The following is a 19,835-nucleotide window of genomic DNA, read 5'->3' as shown; positions in this document are numbered from 1 at the left end:
ACGTTCTGCACGCTGAATGCGATTTTCGCATTTAGCGTCACAGAAGCGCCTCTAGCAGCTGTCAGGAAGACAGCCACTAGAGGCTAGATTATCCCTGCAATGTAAACATAGCAGTTTCTCTGAAGCTGCTATGTTTACATCTGAAGGGTTAAAACCTGGGGGACCTGGCACCCAGACCACTTCATTGAGCTGAAGTGATCTGGGTGACTATAGTGGTCCTTTAAGCTTGCACAAGTGCTTTATGTGTGAAGACCATATCCTCTTTTTCATTTTACAAAAAGTGTAACTTTCGATAGAAATTGTCACTTTTATAAATCAGACAAGCGTTCTGTTACTTCCCAGTTTATTTAGCTCAGTATAGCTAAACTCATAAGGCAGACAATTGCTCAGAGCACCTGCCTTGCAAAGGCTTCTTATTGAGCTGCAAAGGCTTCAGCCAAGTGATCTGCAACTTTTGCAAAGCTGTTTTTAGATGTAATCCCAATGAAAATAAAATGCATAATTAAATGCATGCATGTTTTTATTAAAGGCATTTCTACTAAGCAGTGATATTTGATTTTATTTATTACATTTTATTTTGCCAAATCCACCATAATTTCCTGGATACAAACTACTTCAAGGCAGTGCATCAAAAGTCCTCACTGTAAGAAGGCAGAATTAATAGGTTGCAAGAGATAAATTAATTATTCAATCAAAGTGCAAATTTAAAATAGGCTTGTGTACAAATCCTTTTCAGCTACATTTAACTAATCAAATGCCTGTCAATCTGTGGGTGAATTAATCTATTCATTCAGATTTGACTAACAAATCGATTTTGTGGTCCATAAGAATCTAATCCAAAAAGGTGCTTTGATTAGCCTGTTGATTTCTCCCAGTAGCATTTGAATTCTGTACTGCAGGTCAGATCTTTTCATGCATCAACTAGCAGCATGTAAAAGTGAGGTTAGGCCAACCCGATGCTGTCTAAAAATATCTTTATCATCAAAATTACCAAGTTAGGTTGAAAGCAGCATCAAATTACATTTTACTAGTGCCCAAACACACACAAATCCACATGTGTGTGATACATAGCTCTTATTAATTATATAGGTTGTTCAGTTACCTAAGTTGACTACAACAAAAGGCTTTGGGATTCATTCACGAAACACCACATTTTTGTGAATTATTTTAGTCTCAAATATGCAAAGTGTAGCTATATAAAAGTTGGAGCATGAACAAGCAGTACTTCTGGCTATGACTACATATTTCAGAGATCTACAATAACAAAATAGTTTCTGTGTGCGTGCTGTTTTTGGACGAGATTGCCACGTGGACACACCAAGATCTGACTCACAAAGACTGTTCTCATTTTCGACAGTGCAGCCCTTTAAATGGTGAGTTATTTTCATCATCGTTCCTTTTTCCGTCAACTTCTATTTTTTTTTTTTTATTATTTTGAAACGGAGAACTTTTCTATAGCGTTACTCCCTAAACTGGGAACAGTGAAGAACTGATATGGCACTCACAAATATTTGGCGAAAAGAACTGCCTGTGTTTAATATCAGCAGGATTAAATCTGAGTGGTAAATTTAAGACAAACATTTATGGTCTGATGATCGTCACAACTTAAAATATCAGGAAGTATTACTTTACTGAGAGGGTAGTGGATGCATGGAATAGCCTTCCAGCTGAAGTGGTAGAGGTTAACGCAGTAAAGGAGTTTAAGCATTCGTGGGATAGGCATAAGGTTATCCTAACTATAAGATAAGGCCAGGTACTAATGAAAGTATTTAGAAAATTGGGCAGACTAGATGGGCCGAATGGTTCTTATTCTGCCGTCACATTCTATGTTTCTAAAAATAATGTTGCCATTCAGATTCCAGTTTGCTACAGTTTAAAATTAAGTGAATAAAAGCTATAAACTGAGAAAACGTGCTGTATGCTTTGTCATAAAAGTTTGCAACTGTCTTACATTTCAGCAAAACTCCTGTTTTTTTAAATTAAATTTATATTGCTATTTTTATTGCTAGAATAATTACTATTTACATTGCAGTGTGTTAAAATTATCTAATTTCTTGTAAATGTATACAATAAGAAAGGTTTTTCTAATTAAAACCATTTGTATAATGACCAGCACAGTGCAATCACCACACTCAAATAGTTACATTTTAGTTCTACAAAACATCCTTGCACATTGACTTTAAAAATGTGGTATGCAAATAGCTAGAGTAAGTGAGAGTATGGCCTTTATTGCAATAGATTTACCCATAACGTGTATATATTCTGTATAAATACTAATAGAGGTTTACTCACTAAATTCTGAATTGCAGCAAACTGAAATCTAAATTGTCAATTTCAGGCTAATAAATAGTTTAGCAGTGGATATAGCAGAGTTGCAGATTCCATATTGGCTAATACTGCCTAAATTATGCCAGTTGAATTCAGTTACAAGCAATTCAGCGCTTAGTGAATAAATCCCAAATATAAACATATATTGTTTTTTATATCTTTAACCCCTTAAGGACACAACTTCAGAAGCTTGTCTTTCACTTAATGACACAAGCATTTTTTGCTGTTTGCGTTCAACTGCAATTTGCATTTTACTAATTTATTGCACCGACGCATATTATATACGTTTTTTTAAAGGACAGAAAGGGCTTTAATTTGATGTAACATATATATATATACTTATTTGTTATTAAAAAATACAGAAAAATGCAAAAAAATGAAAAATCTTGATTTTTTTTTTACAGTTTTTGCAATAATAATGTGTGCACAATTAGTGCAGGTTAAGGAAAGTAATTAAAAATAATTTCATGGGGGGCGGGGCCGGACCGCCGAGCTGGAAGGTCGCATGCCTGAGCAGCTCCTGCAAACCTACGATATATACCTTATAAATCCAAGTATAACCGCCTAAAAATCAGACCGCCAGAGCAGCTACCCGGAGCTGAGAGACTGCTGGACCCGGGGAGAGGCTGGCTTACCGTGCTTCAGTCCCCCGGGGGGAGAAAAGCATGTTGCCCCGACCAGGGCCTTCTCCTGCGGTGAGTGGGACAGACGGCCGCTGCCCCACTATCCTGCGCCACGGAATCCAGCCACAGGTGCAGATCGAAGCGGGTCCGGCCCCGTTTCCCCCCGGGGTGATCCCGGTCCTCACCCTGTGGCACTGACCGCGACGAGGCAACTGAGGCCAAGGAGCCAGCCTGCCACACTTAAAATGGCGGACGCCATGTGTACCGACGGCAAAGGGAAGATCAGCTCCCATCTCCCGTTCACAACAAACAGGGAGGCTCCAACATCCCGGCCGTGCTACACGGAGAGACGGCGAACCCAGCTCCAAACCGTGCAGCCGCGCAAAACTAAGCTGGGCCACACAAGCGCAGGAATGGTTCCTCACAAGATGGCGACCACACCGGACTCAGCGACACGAGGCCTACCTTTATCGCACACTGCCCCAGCAGGCCCTACAACAGCTGCACTGGGGACCCGGCTTGACGGCTTTTGCACACTACTGCTCAGAATACCCTACACTAACCTGACGGTGATGCAGAGGGGAAAGCGGCGGAAACAAAGCTGCCGGCAGAGAAAACAAGCTGACGGTGGATGCTCTATCCACAGCAACAGGGAGGTAACACACACCAGCGCACTACCGTCGGCCCACAACCCACAGGAGAAGCCCATGGAGTCACCCCATGACCTCCCCCCCTGCAGACTGGGCCTAGGCACCCACTCACCAAACGGGAGAGCCATGGACTGGCAGATCATCGCCATGCTGGACACACCATCGAGACGCAGGCAGGTCGGGAGATGGGTACATAAGCCCTGCACCGAGACTCTCTCATGCAGATATCTTTGATCCAGTTGCCTAAAACGCACTCCTAACGTGACTTTGCGCAGCACCTTTATAATGTGATATGTGCAAATATATACTACCCGGTGCACTGTTTAATCAATATTGATTCCTCACATAATCGATGTGTAGCCTAATACAAAGGGTTCACTGTTTTGGGGTGGCTAAATTAGCTTGGTTAAGCCCTTCTGGTTGCTCACTTACAGGGATTATATCCTCGGCTCCTCTATAACCACAGGTCTAGGAACTTGCCTGTATATATTTTATACATCTAATTTGCTAGCCCGAATTGTTAACCTGATTTCATAGCCTGAGTTAATAGCCTGAGTTAATAGCCTGAGTTAATAGCCTGATTGAATAGCCTGATTGAATAGCCTGATTGAATAGCCTGATTGAATAGCCGGACTGAATAGCCGGACTGAATAGCCGGACTGAATAGCCTGATTTAATTGCCTGATTTAACAACCTGTTTTCTATGCCTGATTTACAAGCCTGTTTTTTCAGCTTGATTTATATGCCTGTCGTTTACGCCTGTTTTATACACCTGTTATTCATGCATATTACAAATATCAAAAAAGTGCATTGTCTATTTACCCCCTACTGTAACTAATGTCTTGAAACCTGCATATGGAATGCCGTTGGGGTACCATATGTATGCCTGTGACTACTATATGCACTACAAAAATAAAGAATTAAAAAAAAAAAAAAAAAATTTCATTTAGTTGTTCTGATTTACAGAATATATAATGTGTCTGGGATTTTCAGGTTTTTTTTTGGTAGTTACAGGTCACAAAGCACAAGGAGTGAAATAAACTTTTAATGTGGAGCGATGTTAGAATTTGGTATGTTTGTCTTGTAAGCTTAATAGCCATAAAAGAAAACAAAATTGCCACACAAAAGTATATATTTATATAAAGTAGACACCACAGGCTATTTACCTAAGGATGTTTTGACACTTTCTACGTAGCCATTTTACCGCCAACCTCTGCTAAATATTGGAGTAAAATTGTGTTTTTTGGGGGTTTTCGCACACAAACTTATAACAAAGAACTTCTCATGTGTATTTTGTAAAGTTGGTGTGTGCTATTCCTGTACAATGTTTTATGTGTTCAGTTACTTCTGCTGAGTACAACGGTACCCCCATTGTATGTCTATGGCACTATTTCGTGAAGCTACAGTGCCATACAGGAGACCTGCCCTTTTCAGTATTCACAGTAGAATATTGAAAGATGGATTTAATGAGCCTATGCTTCCATTTGGGGTATTATAACAGTTTCAAAACTGACTGACTGTTCAAAACCCCCCACAAAGGCCTACCATTTGTAAAAGTAGACACTCCAGGGTATATCATAAGGTGCATATTGTGCCTTAGCATGCCCCCATTTTTTCACCAATATATGCCAAAGTATGTGGTAAAAAATTATTTGGGGCATTTTTTTACATACGGATTGCATTTTTGCTGGGCATTTTGTATATTTCATATGTGCCACTAAGTTCAAACCCCCCCAAATTATGCTCAGCTTAGTCTTCTGAGTAAAATGACATCCTCAATGAATGTCTTTGGCACTATTTTGTGAAGCTACAGTGCAATATTGGAGACCAAGCCATATCAGTTTTTACAGAACTTTGAATTTTGACGCTGGGCCTATGTGCAATTTCCAAGCGTCTTCGCAGGTTTTAAATTCAAACTACCCCACAAAGGCCTACCATTTCTTAAAGTAGACACCCCAGGGTATTTCAAAAGGCATATTTTGAACCTTAGCGTAGGATAAATTTTCCGCTAGCTTGTACCAGGTGTAGTGGTAATAAGCGTTTTTTCTGCCTTTTTGACACACAAAGTGAGTTTGCACAGTATATTTTGCAAACCGTATGTGTACCACCACTCTATAATACTTTATATGTTGCTCAGCTATGTCAGCTGAGTACAAAAATACCCCCGTATGTACCTTTGCCAGGTATATGTGGACATCGGAGGGGCACATTTGGGACATTGTCATTTCAGTTTTTTTCAAACTTTAAATTTTTACGCTGTGCCCATGTACCATTTTAGAGTATTTTACCAGGCTATATAATCCAAATACCCCATAAAGCCATACCATTTCTTAAAGAAGACATCCCAGGGTATTTCAAAAGGCATATTTTGAACCTTAGCGTGGGATCATTTTTCCGCTAGCTTGTACCAGGTGTAGTGGTAATAAGAGTTATTAAATGTATTTTTTAACTTTTTAAAACTATTTTTTAAACTTTTTTGTTTTGCTTATTAATTTTTTTAAAGTTTCCTAAACTTTCGTAAAACTTTTTTTTACAGATTTAACATTTTTCTAAGCTTTTTTCTTTTACCGTTATCCCCTAACTAGCAGTAAGCAGCACTAACAGTAAATTCCCCATTTTCCCATAACTCCCACCCACCCCAGCTAGCAAAATATTTAATTATACAATATTTAAATTAGTTAATTAAATAAATTTAACCCCTGAGGGTTAAAAAAATTAAATAAAAGTTAATCGTCAGGGGTTTAAAAAAATTAGATCACTGTATAATACTGTGATCTGTATTTTGATCACTGTAGGCAGTGATCTACTGGCAGGGAAGGGGTTAATTTTTATTTGGACTGGGTAAAGGTTTTTTTTTTTTTTTTTACTTAAATGTTATTAAAACTTTTTTTAACTTAATTTTTTAACTTTTTAAAGCTTATTTTAAAACTTTTTTTAACGTTAACCCCTATTTAGCCTAACACTAAATCCCCCAATTCCCCACTAACTTCCACCCTCCCCAGCTAGCTAAATTTATAATTTTAAAATATTTAATTAATAAAATAAATTTAACCCCTGAGATAAAAAAAAAAGAAAAAGAATTAACCCTCAGGGGTTAATTTTACCGCGTGACTGACAAGGTCCGTCACCCGTCGTTAAGGGTATCCCTAGGATGACGGACCTTGTCCGTCACCCGTCCTGAAGGGGTTAAAGGGACACTTTTTTTTTTAACTTAAATGTTATTAAAACTTTTTTTAACTTAATTTTTTAACTTTTTAAAGCTTATTTTAAAACTTTTTTTAACGTTAACCCCTATTTAGCCTAACACTAAATCCCCCAATTCTCCACTAACTTCCACCCTCCCCAGCTAGCTAAATTTATAATTTTAAAATATTTAATTAATAAAATAAATTTAACCCCTGAGATAAAAAAAAAAAAAAAGAATTAACCCTCAGGGTTAATCATATTAAAATGTAATCCCTGCCAATTGATCACTGTAGTCAGTGATCAATTGGCAGGGAAGGGGTTCATTTTTTATTAAAATGGGTAAAGGGGGGTGGGATTTTAATTTAACTTTATTTATTTTTTTACAGGGAGCAGGATCAGAACTGATCCCTCTCCCTGCACTTCACAGTGAACCCGGAAGTGCAGGGAGGCGGAAGGTGAGTATACTGAGCACATGTGCTCGCTCTGACATGCTGTCAGAGCGGGCACATGTGCTGGGGCAGCACTATCGGGTGCTCCCGGTCTGCCTCTAATACAGAGGCAGACCGGAGCACCATTAACCCCGCGATCGCCGCGATTGCGGCGATCTGGGGTTAATTTTACCGCGTGACTGACAAGGTCCGTCACCCGTCGTTAAGGGTATCCCTAGGATGACGGACCTTGTCCGTCACCCGTCCTGAAGGGGTTAAAGGGACACTCCAGGCACCCAGACCACTTCTGCTCATCAGTTTTTATAAACTGCTATAATTACCTTGCAGGGTTAACTCCACCTCTAGTGGCTGTCTACTAGACAGCCACTAGAGGGCACTTCCGCGTTTATAGCAAAGATTTTCTTTGCTAGAGCGTCGCTGGACGTCCTCACGCTGTGTGAGGACCTCCAGTGTCGCTCAATTCCCAATAGGAAAGCATTGAAAATCTTTTTCGATGCTTTCCTATGGGGAGAACTAATGCGCGGGCGCGGCATTACCGTGCATGCGCATTAGGTTTTCTCAGCCGGCGGGCAGGATTAGTCTCGCCCACCGGCTGACGCGATTACTGGGAGGAGCGAAGCCAACCCGAAACCACCGCCGAGGGACATCGGCGGGGTCTCGGGTAAGTGACCTGAAGGGGTTTTCACCCCTTCAGCTACCTGGGATGGGAGGTGGGAGGGAGAGGGTACCTGCAGTGCCAGAAAAATGGATTGTTTTCCTGGCACTGGAGTTTCCCTTTAAGAAACTATGAATTTTGGTTAATTGAAATCCCAAATGCAAATTGTAGACAAGAATAGGAGATTTAGAAAATGCTATAGTCACATACTTGAAAACGAGAGAAATCTCAATCTATCCTTAATCCTAGATATTCTCCCCAAAAAATGGAATTTAGTTTTAAATTTTCAGTTTGTATTGTTTAGTGCAGTTCCCAAACCAGCCCTCAAGGCACCCCTACCAGTCCAAGATTTAGGGATTACCCAGTTGTGTATAAAATGTGTTTTTTGTTTCTGATGTTACCGGAAGTGAATATGATCGTGCACTTCCGCGTTCCACACTGCGTTCCGGATGACGTAGTGTTGTCCCGCCTGCTGTATCTGGCGCACGAGCACCGCCGGGCGGAATGGATTAATACACAATGTGTCTGCATTGAAAGAAATTGTCAATGCCACTACCAGTGAGCAAATTAAACAAAAAAATTATTATATATACAGTGAATGATGCACTATGGTGGGTTGAAGTCGTGACATATATATCACATAAATACTTTCACATGTGCCTTTATGTTTTGTTATTTCTTCAAATGAAATGACAGGTAACATTTAAAGTGACAGGTGCAAATGCATATTCACTTCCGGTTCCGGTAACATCAGCGCGCCAACTTCAATCAGGATGGACTTACGAATCACGGACACACATGGAGGTGCTCTAACTTCCCCAATGGAATTCTGGTATGATGAAATACGCCCACTGATCCACCAATGAACTTGGGGATTAGCCCTATTTAAAGGGACTTTTTGAGTGGGGGTATTAGGATATGTTAATATCATTTGTGATTGTATACATTTTTTATGTCGTTGTGGTCCCTGAGGAAGTGCCTCTAGGAACGAAACGCGTTGGACCGATTTTTCTTTTATATTTATACCTATGCTTATAGTGATTGTTCACCTTTTTATACAATAAATCATCCTTTTTTACCTTCATCCATTTGGAGTCCTGTATAACCATCTGTTGTTCGTGGAGTGGAAAGTGGGACCAATAGCCCCCCAACTATTTCGGGGCAGGCACCCTATGAGCGCTGTATTCGTCACCATCTTGTGAGCCATCATCCATTGTATCATGATTTGTAAAACAATAATACATTTATATGGCTGGGGGGACTGTATACCTGGATGGGTGGGAGGGGGTGCTGTATGAGTTATATAATATCAATAATGTAATATGGCTGGGGGGCTGTATATGGCTGGTGTGAGCCCTGTATATGTATACAGGGTGCCCCTCAGCCATACCATGTTATTATACAAATTTTCATACAGCACACCCATCCAGGTATGCAGGGCCTCTCCGGCCATATAATTTTATGTGACCTCTACTGGCTGTCACTCAAAAGGCCTTTAGAGGTGCTTCCCGAAGTGATGTTCAGCATCTCAACGCTCTGCATGTAGAAGTTGAACGCTCAACAATAGTGATACATTGACTTAATGCATCGCTATGAGGATATGTTAATTGGTGTAGCGCTGTTTTGCCATGCATGCGCAGTAGCCTCCCAAAGCTTTTCTATTAATTTGGATTGGTTGAGATCGTCAAACTTGATGATCTCTGCCAAGGAGATGGAGTGGGGCAGGGCCAGATGCGTCGCTGGAAGAAAGGCGAGTAAAGGAGGGTCTGGATCCTAAATGGTGTTATTAAAACTTTAGTGTCAGAAATACTTGTTTGTATTCCTGACACTATAGTGTTCCTTTATGTACAGAACAAACTAAAGCCAAGGCTTTAAGGCATTAATAAAAAAGAAATGGTGCAAAATACATATTCTTTCTCTTGTGTGAACAAGGTGTATACAGAGAATTTCATCAAACCATTCACAAGCTAATCAACACTTACACAAAACAGGGAGGACAGTTTAGCCCTGCACTGTAATGTTAAAGTCATATTTACAGTTAGAAACAACCCTTTTCTTAAAGAATTTTTATTTTTTATTACAGAGAATTATAAGGAAATTGTCTGTCTTTTTATAGGACAACTTCCCATCATCAACAATGTGGCTTCTTCTCCTGGTGGTTGCATTCGCTCTAATCATCCTGTATAGGTGGCACAGACAGAGCCAGATACTGCAGAATCTCTCTGATAAATATGTGTTCATTACTGGATGTGACACTGGATTTGGAAAACTACTGGCGAAGCAGTTAGACCAGCGTGGGATGCGGGTGCTGGCAGCTTGTATGACAGAGAAAGGGGCTGATGATCTGAAGAAGGAGACATCCAGCAGACTGCAGACTGTAATCTTAGATGTTACTGACAGCCAAAGTGTGTGCTCTGCTGCCAAGTGGGTTAATGACTGTGTTGGGAAGTCAGGTAAAAAGAGAAAAAAAGAATAAAAAATAATTGTGTGTATGCAACGCTGTATTTAGCACAAGGCTGACAAGACATTTGCCTTGGGCGGCACTTTCTAAGGGGCGGCAAAAACCATTTCATGGTGGGCCCAAGAGTTGGCCAGCTGGACACATCAGGACCCCCTTGAGGCAGGCAGCTGCTTATTTTGGAGGCAGAGTGAGTGCTGTTCTCTGAGCTCTTCCTGCTCAGCTCCCTCACATGCCGCGTAGTGATAACCAAAGGTAGGGAGGCTGGGTGGATTTCAATTAAAATAAACTTTTACATATAACTTGTGAGTGTGTTAGACAATGTGTGTAAGTGTGTAAGTTTGTCAGTGAATGTGTGTTTGTCAGTGTGCGTCTGAGCTAATGTGTGTTTCTGGAAGTGTTTACCTGTCAGTGTGTGTGTGTGTCTGTCAGTGAACGTGTGTGTGTGTGTCTGTGACTATGTATCTGTTAGTGAGTTTGTGCACATGCCTGTGAGTGAGTGAGTGGGTGTGTATCAAGGAATGTGTGTGTGTGTCTGTCAGCGAATGTATGTCACTGTATGTGTATCTGAAAGTGTGTGCATGTCAGTGTGTGTCTGTCAGTCAAAGGGCATGTTAATCTTAAAGCAAGAGGTGCGACCCTGACAGGAAGGGATGGGGCAAATATTAGATTAGGGAGGAGGGTGTCTGAGTTTTGTCATGTCTAGGGCAGTACAAATCCAAAATATATGTGTGTGTGTGTGTGTACCTTCCACTAATATTGGCACTCTTGGTGAATATGAGCATAAAAGCTGTAAAAAATGTCTTTATTGTTTTAGCCTTTTGATATTTTGTTCAAAAAATACACAAAAACTCTGCTCTCATAGACATCAAACAATTGCAAATTCAACAAAGGCTTATATAAAAAAAATCTTTGTTAAATATATGTGTAGCACAAACATTTGCCCCTTTATTTAGTCAATGCTTTGTGCTACCTCCCTTTGCCAAAATCCCCACTCCCCCTTCTTCTATAGAGGTTGGAGGGATTCTGTATGAAGGAATAGTCTGAGATCACTTGTCATGTATTTTACAGAGCCTACACATTTCAAGGTCGTCACTGGTGACTCTCCTTCAGTTTACCCCACAGGTTTTCTATGGGGTTCAAGTCAGGCGACTGGGATGGTCATGGCAGGACCTTGATTTTGTGGCCAGTAAACCATTTTTGTGTTGATTTTAATGTATCTTTTGGATTATTGTCCTGCTGGTAGATCCAACAAAATGTCCAGGTCCTCTGGCAGAATAACTGACCCAAACCATTAAAAAGCCACCACCATATTTAACTGTGAGCATGAGGTACTTTTTCATATGGCTACTTCTCGGTGTGTGCCAAACCTTCCTCTGGTGTTTATTGGCAAAAATCTATTTTAAGCAAAATATCATGCACACTCTCTAGACACAACTAGGAGATGCTACCTGGTTAGGTATGAAGATCCGGCACAGTAGTAACAAATCCATGGATCACTGCACAAATAAGCTAGTGAAATTTTTTTAAAAATCCTTAACACACCAAACAAGTATAAAGTGAAAAAGCAAGTCACATAGTTATATACAAATAATGTCTAGATTCCCCATAGATCAAAAAAATCTATTATGAGGGAGGGTATATACATACATACTTTAAGTCAAAACCCCACAACTCCCATCCAACATATAATATATAAAAGAGTTACAAATAAAAAGGGGGTAAAAACATATAATAAAGGGAGATACAAATGCCTCTATATGTATATGTGTAGCCAAATTGTGATCATATAGTATCAAAAGACTAGGTTTAATAATATATATTTATATTTTAAAGGCAACAAAGTATCAACAGTGGGGGATCATGCAATCTTTTAACTTGCCTAAAGTATGTGCCGCAAAACTTTTTGCTAAATAGGGCATTGGAATAAGGAACCTGTGACAGGGAGGGTGCAAAGTCACAGGAGTTGGTCTGCACTCTCAAATATATTAACGTATTGTATAAAACCAAAAGGGCTATTTGTAATTGGGTGCATTGACATTGTGGCAGTCTTATGCAATGTGTGATTATATACTGTAACACTCTGTGAGCTTTGACGTTGCTGTTTAGTATATATACTCTTTTTTTTGTTTGTTTTTGTTTTTTCACAGTCCAATGTAGTGATTCTAGTGCGTAAGATGTCAAATGGTTTGACTACTTCCCTATTTAATGTTTGCAGGACTCTGGGGTTTGGTAAATAATGCCGGGATTGGATTTATTCTTGCTCCTAATGAATGGCTAAAAAAGGAGGATTTTGTCAAGATACTAAATGTAAATTTATTGGGCACGATTGATGTGACTCTTAATCTACTATACCTCGTTCGCAAAGCTCAGGGACGTATTGTGAATGTTTCAAGTTCTTTGGGAAGGCTATCAGTGGTTGGAGGTGGATACTGCCCGGCCAAGTATGGAGTGGAATCCTTCTCAGATAGTTTAAGGTACGTGCCTTTTTTTTTTTTTTTTAAAGGTGTCCACTATTAAATACCTATTCATTCTTATCACCCAACTCACAGACAGTTTTATTCAAATGTAGAAACTGACTTATGGAAGCATGCGGTGAGATACCTACAGGTTACAGTAAGAGAGTGAGACTACCCAAACAAATTATGTCAATTTAGATTTGGCAAGAATATAACAATTCCAAATCCTTTTATGATCAGGCACCAATACAAATTAGTTATTTTTGCATGATAAAGCAAAAGTGTGTGTGTGTGTGTGTGTGTGTGCGTGTGTGCATGTAGGTCTAAATGTATGTGTATAATTGAGACCATGCAATAACAGGAGATGGCCAGTTTTATATGGAGGGAAAATGAGAAGCTTGGTGGTAAAAAAAATAAAAAATAAACCAGCTGATGACATACTCAAAACCGGCTGTGGAGAGATCAAATAAATGTATATCCCAAGGCCATGTATATTAATGTATTTTTTTTAACAAGTTTCAATAAGTGTATTCATTAAATATATTAAGTTTACTTATGGATTTTCTTATGAGTGAGTATAAGCGTGAATAGGTTTACTTATGTGATGATTCCTGTAAAATAATAAATTCACTGCATGTGAATGTTTGTTTTTATCTGATTTTAACAAACATCATAATAAAAAATATATATGTATATTTTATGCCTATACAAGAACTGCAACCTGTGTACCAAGGTTAAAAACTAAGTACTAGTACAAACCTCTAGACCAGGGGTTCCCAATTAATTTTTCCCGTAGAACCTTTTGACATAGTGTATTAATATCATGGAATCCCTCAAAAAAAAAAATTGCACTATAGCATAAACCTTTCAATTAGCAGTGCGTAATGTTTTCTTTTTTGGTAAATTAGTTTTATTTATTTATATATATATCACTAAATTCTACAGATGGTAAAGGAGCAGTTACGTTTCTGTGTGTAGAGTTGGTGTTTGTATATAATATTAGCGTTTTAATACAGGGGTGTGTTTGTATGTAATGTTTGCATTTGTGTGCAGGGGTGTGTTTGGATGTAGTGTTGGATTTTAAATGTGGATGTACATTTGTGTGTAGTATTGGTGTTTTATATATAATTTTTGAGTTAGCATTCAGGGGTGTCTTTGTATGTCATGTTTGTGTTTGCAGGAGTGTGTGTTGTGTTGGTGTTTGATTTCTGGGATGTCTGCACATGCACTGCCACACACACATACATACATACATACATACATACATACATACATACATACATACATACATACATACATACATACACATAAACAAACAGAAACAAGCCAACACATACAGTTATATACATATTAACACATGCACACACAGACACACACACTGACATAGATATAAACACTGGCACATACAAACACAGATACACACCCACTGGCACAAAGATTCACACCGACATACACACTGACACACAGATATACACACACTGGCACACACACACACTGACAAATATACTGACACATACACACACAGATACACAAAGTAGCGCACACACACACGGGTACACCGATACACAGACCTTGACACACAGATGCGCACGCACACACACACACATATACACACTGACACACAGATACACATACTGACAGATGCACACACTTTGGCACACAGATACACACCCTGGCAACTGCACACAGATACAGACACACTGACAGATACACTGGCACATATTGTCACAGCGCATGGGGTCTGTATCGACGCGGTCACGCCTGATCAGTGCGGCCATGCCGATACGTCAAATAAAAGTAAGTCCCTGATCAGAGTGGCCGCACCAAAAAGGAAAAAATGTACTTACCTGGATCTCGGCAGAGTGCCGCCCGATCCTCCAAGAAAACGGGTCAAGGCTGGTGCGGCGTTCTAAGGTACGCCGGCCGCTTAAGTCCCGTTCTTGCTGTTAAAGGGCACACATCCCACATTAAAGATGGCGCCAGCGTGCCTGCGACATCACGTTATCGAAGCACACGCACGTTTTGGGGCCAAAGGCCATGTACTAACCAATCACAGCACTGAGATGCATATTTAAACCCTGTAATGCCTTTTTCTCTGTGCCCTGTCGTGGTTACCACTTGTTGCTTATCAGAGAGCGCTTTCTTGGTATATTTTTCTGGTTATTGACTTTGGCTATTGTTTTTTTACTTTTCCTTTTTCTGGTATTCTGACCCTGAGCCAGTTATTCCTATTGTTGCATTGATTTCCCACAAACCTTGGTACACAGATACATACAAACACACTGGCACAATGATACACACATTGGCACATACACAAACACACACACAGACTTATACTGGCGCACACACACTGACAGATGCACTGGCACATACACTGACAAACAAATTGACATATACACACACACTGACAGATACACATTGAAATACAGATAAACACACACCTATACACTTTGACACACACACACATAGACACAGACACACATGTTTATATTTGCAGTCACCCTCCTGTTCACTTTCCTTTTTTCTGCAGGAGGGTGACTTCCTTTAGTGCTGCTGGCTTAGGCCCACTGCTCCCTCTCTCCATCTTGTTCAGCGTGCTTTAAGTCTTGGAGGATGTGACAGTCTGTCACTTCTTCCCAGCATCCCATACTACAGGGGTCCAGTCATGGTCTTAAATGGTCACCTCACCTGATCGTTCCCCTGTTTAGCGATACCCATTGTGCGGCCCTACGTGGTTGGGCCACCCAATGGGCAAATCGCCACAAAACCCCAATTTTGTTCTCTACAGTCCCGCGGAACACCAATTGAAAAACACTGCACTAGACTACATGGGAACACACCACAAATATTTTTTTTTAATATTGTGTATGTCTGCTGATTATATGGCAATTTTGTGTGTGTGTGTCTGATGCAGATGTATTTCCCAAAACAGAACTGTGTGCTCTCTGGAAAGCTGTTCCTTTAATGCCAGCAATATGTACTTCAATTTCAGCACTTTGTGTCTGCTGGTCATATTACCAGAGGTGTGCTTATCACAATACAATGTATTGGTCATATATCTGGCACTTAAATCAATTAAATAAAGATTTTGGTGGGGTTTCCAGAGAGAATGAGTAAAGTTAACGTCTGTGGATAGATTCTTATGCCGCATCCGCTTAAAACTTCACCAGCAGCTACTGATTATGAGACATGGATTTAGGAGAATTAGTTTTTTGGTTGTTTTTTATTTTTGAAAAACACACAAATGTGATTAATATTAGAATAAAATAGAACATATAGAGGCTGTGCAAATAGTTGCTGTGTGCCCAAAACAGAGTGCTACCATTTAATTGAAGGACAATCAAAAGACATTTTGGGGTAACCCCTCCCCCTTCAAAGACAGTCACCCTGACAAAAGGAATTACCCTGAAACGTTTGTTGTGTGTCCTTCAAATAAATGGTAGTAGCACTCTGTTTTGTGCACACTATTTGTGCAGCCTCTATTTTTTCTATTTTATTCTGTAAATCTGTATGCACTAACCGCAACAGTGGGGGGCTTTTTGCTGCATAGTGAGTAGTGTTGTTTAGATGTTTTATGTATTTTTCTGGAGTTTTTTTTTCCAGTTCCTCATATTCTTCTATTTATTTATTTATCTATTTATTTGTGTTGAATTAATTTTAGGTACTTGGCATAAAGGACTTTAATTTTTATTTTTTTAATTTTTATTTTACTGACTGTCTTTTTTGAGTGCAGGAGGGAAATGCGTGATTTTGGTGTGAAAGTCTCCATCATAGAACCCGGTGGATTCCAAACGTCCATGGTAAACTATGACATTCATGTGAAGAACATGGAATGCCTGTGGGAAAATCTTTCTGCTGAAATTAAGGAGAGCTATGGTGACCAGTATTACCAAAAATGTAAGACTATCATTGTTCCTCTCTATAATGCATTATTTATGTGGGCACTGCTTAGATAATCTACTAGGTTTTAAATAATAAAAATAAGTAGCATATATCCAATGACCTGAGCAAACCAAATTTTAAACTGTCCTAAATTAAATGCTTATTCATGCCCATCTGAATGTGTCTGAATATCCCCAAAGAAAATAAAACCGATCCACTCTACAGGCTATACATTATTTCTGACAATTGAATAGTAGCACTGATTAGGGATTGAATGAAAACATGAAATCACCATCATTTTGCTAACTAAGGTTGCTTTCAGCAGACCCTGTCTATGTATTATCTGAGATAACTGATTAATTATATCTGTATTAGGGCAGTTAGTTGTGAGGTGAGTGGCCATCTTTTAGGTGTGTGCAAGAAGTGTGTCTGCTGTGCCCAGACACACCGTAACTCAACTGGAATGCTGGTTTGTACACAAGCTAGGAGAAAAGGGTTTCCTGTCTGGCCCTGCAGCTCCCTTTCCCCTGCACTTGTGAGGTAGCTTATGGTCTGCACCTCGGTCCGATGCAGGTCATTGTGTATGATCCATCATGCTCCCAGTGTCAGGATCCTATCCTGACAACCAAGATATTGCTTTATTGTATTGCTGCAATACCTGTTTCTCGCCTCTAGTGGCCTCCCTAGCCACTAGTCAATCCTCAGTTGCGCTCACCTGCCTCATATGATCTTCCAAGTCTGCTATAAAAGGCCACACCAAACTCTTCACATGGCCTTTACATTGAAGTCAGTGTTCTGACATAGAACTTCTGATCCTGGCTCCTGAAAACATCCTGTATTTATCTGCACTATTTCAATCTGAAGAGACTTACCTGCTTGATCTACCATATTGAAGCTACCTAACTGCTTCAACACTGCATGATCCTGTAAGCAACCTGTATTACATGATACTGGAATCTATTGACCGGTCTCAACTGCTACAACACTGCATAATCCTGTAAGCAACCTGTACTATATTATACTGAAAGTACTTACCAGCTTTAACCATTTCAACACTGTATCATCCTGAACCTGGCTGCATTGTAACATTCCACAGATTACTAATCTATTTGGGAATAACGTCAAACCTACTTGTATATAAAATACTTTATTAATTTACTTCAAGATATCCTGTTTGTGGCATATTGCCTTTATTCTGTTTTAACTCTCAAAGTATCCTTTTTGTGGCTTATTGCCTTAATTCTTTCTTTCAAATAAATTATGTCTAGAAAGACAAAGTTTCAACCAATAACCCTTGCAATCGTCTCCTCCCTGACCTGCTCAGGAACATGACACCCAGCTTGTACTATAATCTGAACCTGCTGAAGTTAGCGAGTACAAGCTCCTCCCTCTGTACTGCCAGGAAGCTCCATCACAGGTACCACTGGATCACCAAGGAGCAGGCTCTTAACCCCCAGGCAATAAAGATTATAGCCACAACCCAAAAGTAATACGGCAAAAACTGCATATTATTATTATTATATATATTTTTTTAAAACCATATTTTACGCACATTACTCACAGCTATCCACACAGTATTCATTCCTACATGTCACACATTACCACACACATTATTCAGTTACCCACAGATCACACGCAGACAGCCACTTCATCATACAGACAGCACCTCACACACAGTCAAAACACACCCAGCTAAAACACTTCCCACCCACACAACACACTGAATTTGTTTGTTTGATAAGTAAAAATTACACTTGTGTGTTTAGTGACACACTGAAAGCACCATAACCATCATAGCCTTCTGTAATAGTTATGATGTCAGGAATGCTCTGGCGTTCTCCAAATGTAATTCATGAAGATGTTTTATAATTATTTGACAATTAACCTAGGTCTTCTTTCTGTCTGTGCTCTACCTTGTCCTCTTCGGAAGAAGACACTATACACTGGTTGTGCTCTTTGACACGATTAGGATGTTTGTGCTCGGGGTCAGGTCTATTTTAATTTGGGCACTTATCAAGCCTCTGACTTTGGCTCCCTCTAGCTCACCTGTTTCATATCTGAGAATCACAGATCAAATTCCTCCATCTTCGCATCCATTCTAGAGAGACAGATAGTTAACTGTATGAAAATGAGACAAAATATAATCAAACTAAAGCAAAGAACATGGTAGACACAGAAATGGCAGGGAATATATTTGGAATACAGAAAAATTCCAAAATGCTTTGTCAGTGATATTTATTTAAGATGTTTGATGATCGTTTGATATTCTGCTAATATTTAGTGACTGAAATATTGTAGTAATTTCAATTCTTTGTTTAATTTTCCCACAGATCTACAGTCCCTAAAACAATTGGTTAGCTCAGTTAGTCCTTACGTGTGCAAAGTCACAGACTGCATGGAACACGCACTGACTGCCGTCTACCCCTGGACCCGATACTCTCCTGGTTGGGACTGCAAGTTCTACTTCCTCCCTGTTTCTTACCTTCCCACAGTCCTATCTGACTATTTATTATGCCGGTCAGCACCCAAACCAGCAAAGAGGGCAGAATAACAATATGGAGCATGAAACAAAACTTCTAGTTTGTTTTATACAATATGGAAGCACAAGGTAGCTGGGTCCCTGTCAAAAACATGGTTAATTCACGAGTAATGAGATTTATATACTAAACCCAAATTTGTAGTGAATTGAAAAATGTCGACTATAAAAGCCATGTTGTGACACTAGCAGATTGGAGAATATTTCCAAATCCGCTATTGCATCACATATTCTCCTAAATCACCCCAAACCAACTCACTCTTCTAGGGTTGATTCTTAAAGGAACACTATAGTCACCTAAATTACTTTAGCTAAATAAAGAAGTTTTAGTGTATAGATCATTCCCCTGCAATTTCACTGCTCAATTCACTGTCATTTAGGAGTTAAAATCACTTTGTTTCTGTTTATGCAGCCCTAGCCACACCTCCCCTGGCTATGATTGACAGAGCCTGCATGAAAAGAAAAATTGGTTTCACTTTCAAACAGATGTAAATTACCTTAAATAATTGTATCTTAATGTCTAAATTGAACTTTAATCACATACAGGAGGCTCTTGCAGGGTCTAGCGAGCTATTAACATAGCAGGGGATAAGAAAATCTTAATTAAAC

The 19,835-nt window shown here is 39.6% G+C and overlaps 1 protein-coding gene across 1 annotated transcript; it reads left to right on the top strand.

The window, feature by feature from the left end:
- The first annotated feature begins 1,186 nt into the window (after positions 1–1,186).
- On the top strand, positions 1,187–19,640 carry LOC134596256 (retinol dehydrogenase 7-like). The gene is made up of 5 exons (XM_063444758.1): positions 1,187–1,377; positions 9,986–10,344; positions 12,568–12,826; positions 16,542–16,705; positions 19,021–19,640. The coding sequence occupies exons 2-5, from the start codon at positions 10,029–10,031 to the stop codon at positions 19,239–19,241; spliced, it is 960 nt and encodes a 319-aa protein (XP_063300828.1). The 5' UTR covers positions 1,187–1,377; positions 9,986–10,028; the 3' UTR covers positions 19,242–19,640.
- The last annotated feature ends 195 nt before the right edge of the window (positions 19,641–19,835 follow it).

Source organism: Pelobates fuscus, chromosome 1, assembly GCF_036172605.1.
Source record: "Pelobates fuscus isolate aPelFus1 chromosome 1, aPelFus1.pri, whole genome shotgun sequence".
Taxonomy (NCBI): Eukaryota; Metazoa; Chordata; class Amphibia; order Anura; family Pelobatidae; genus Pelobates; species Pelobates fuscus.
Note: the sequence above shows the minus strand (reverse complement) of the source record. Positions and strands in the feature narration are given on the sequence as shown.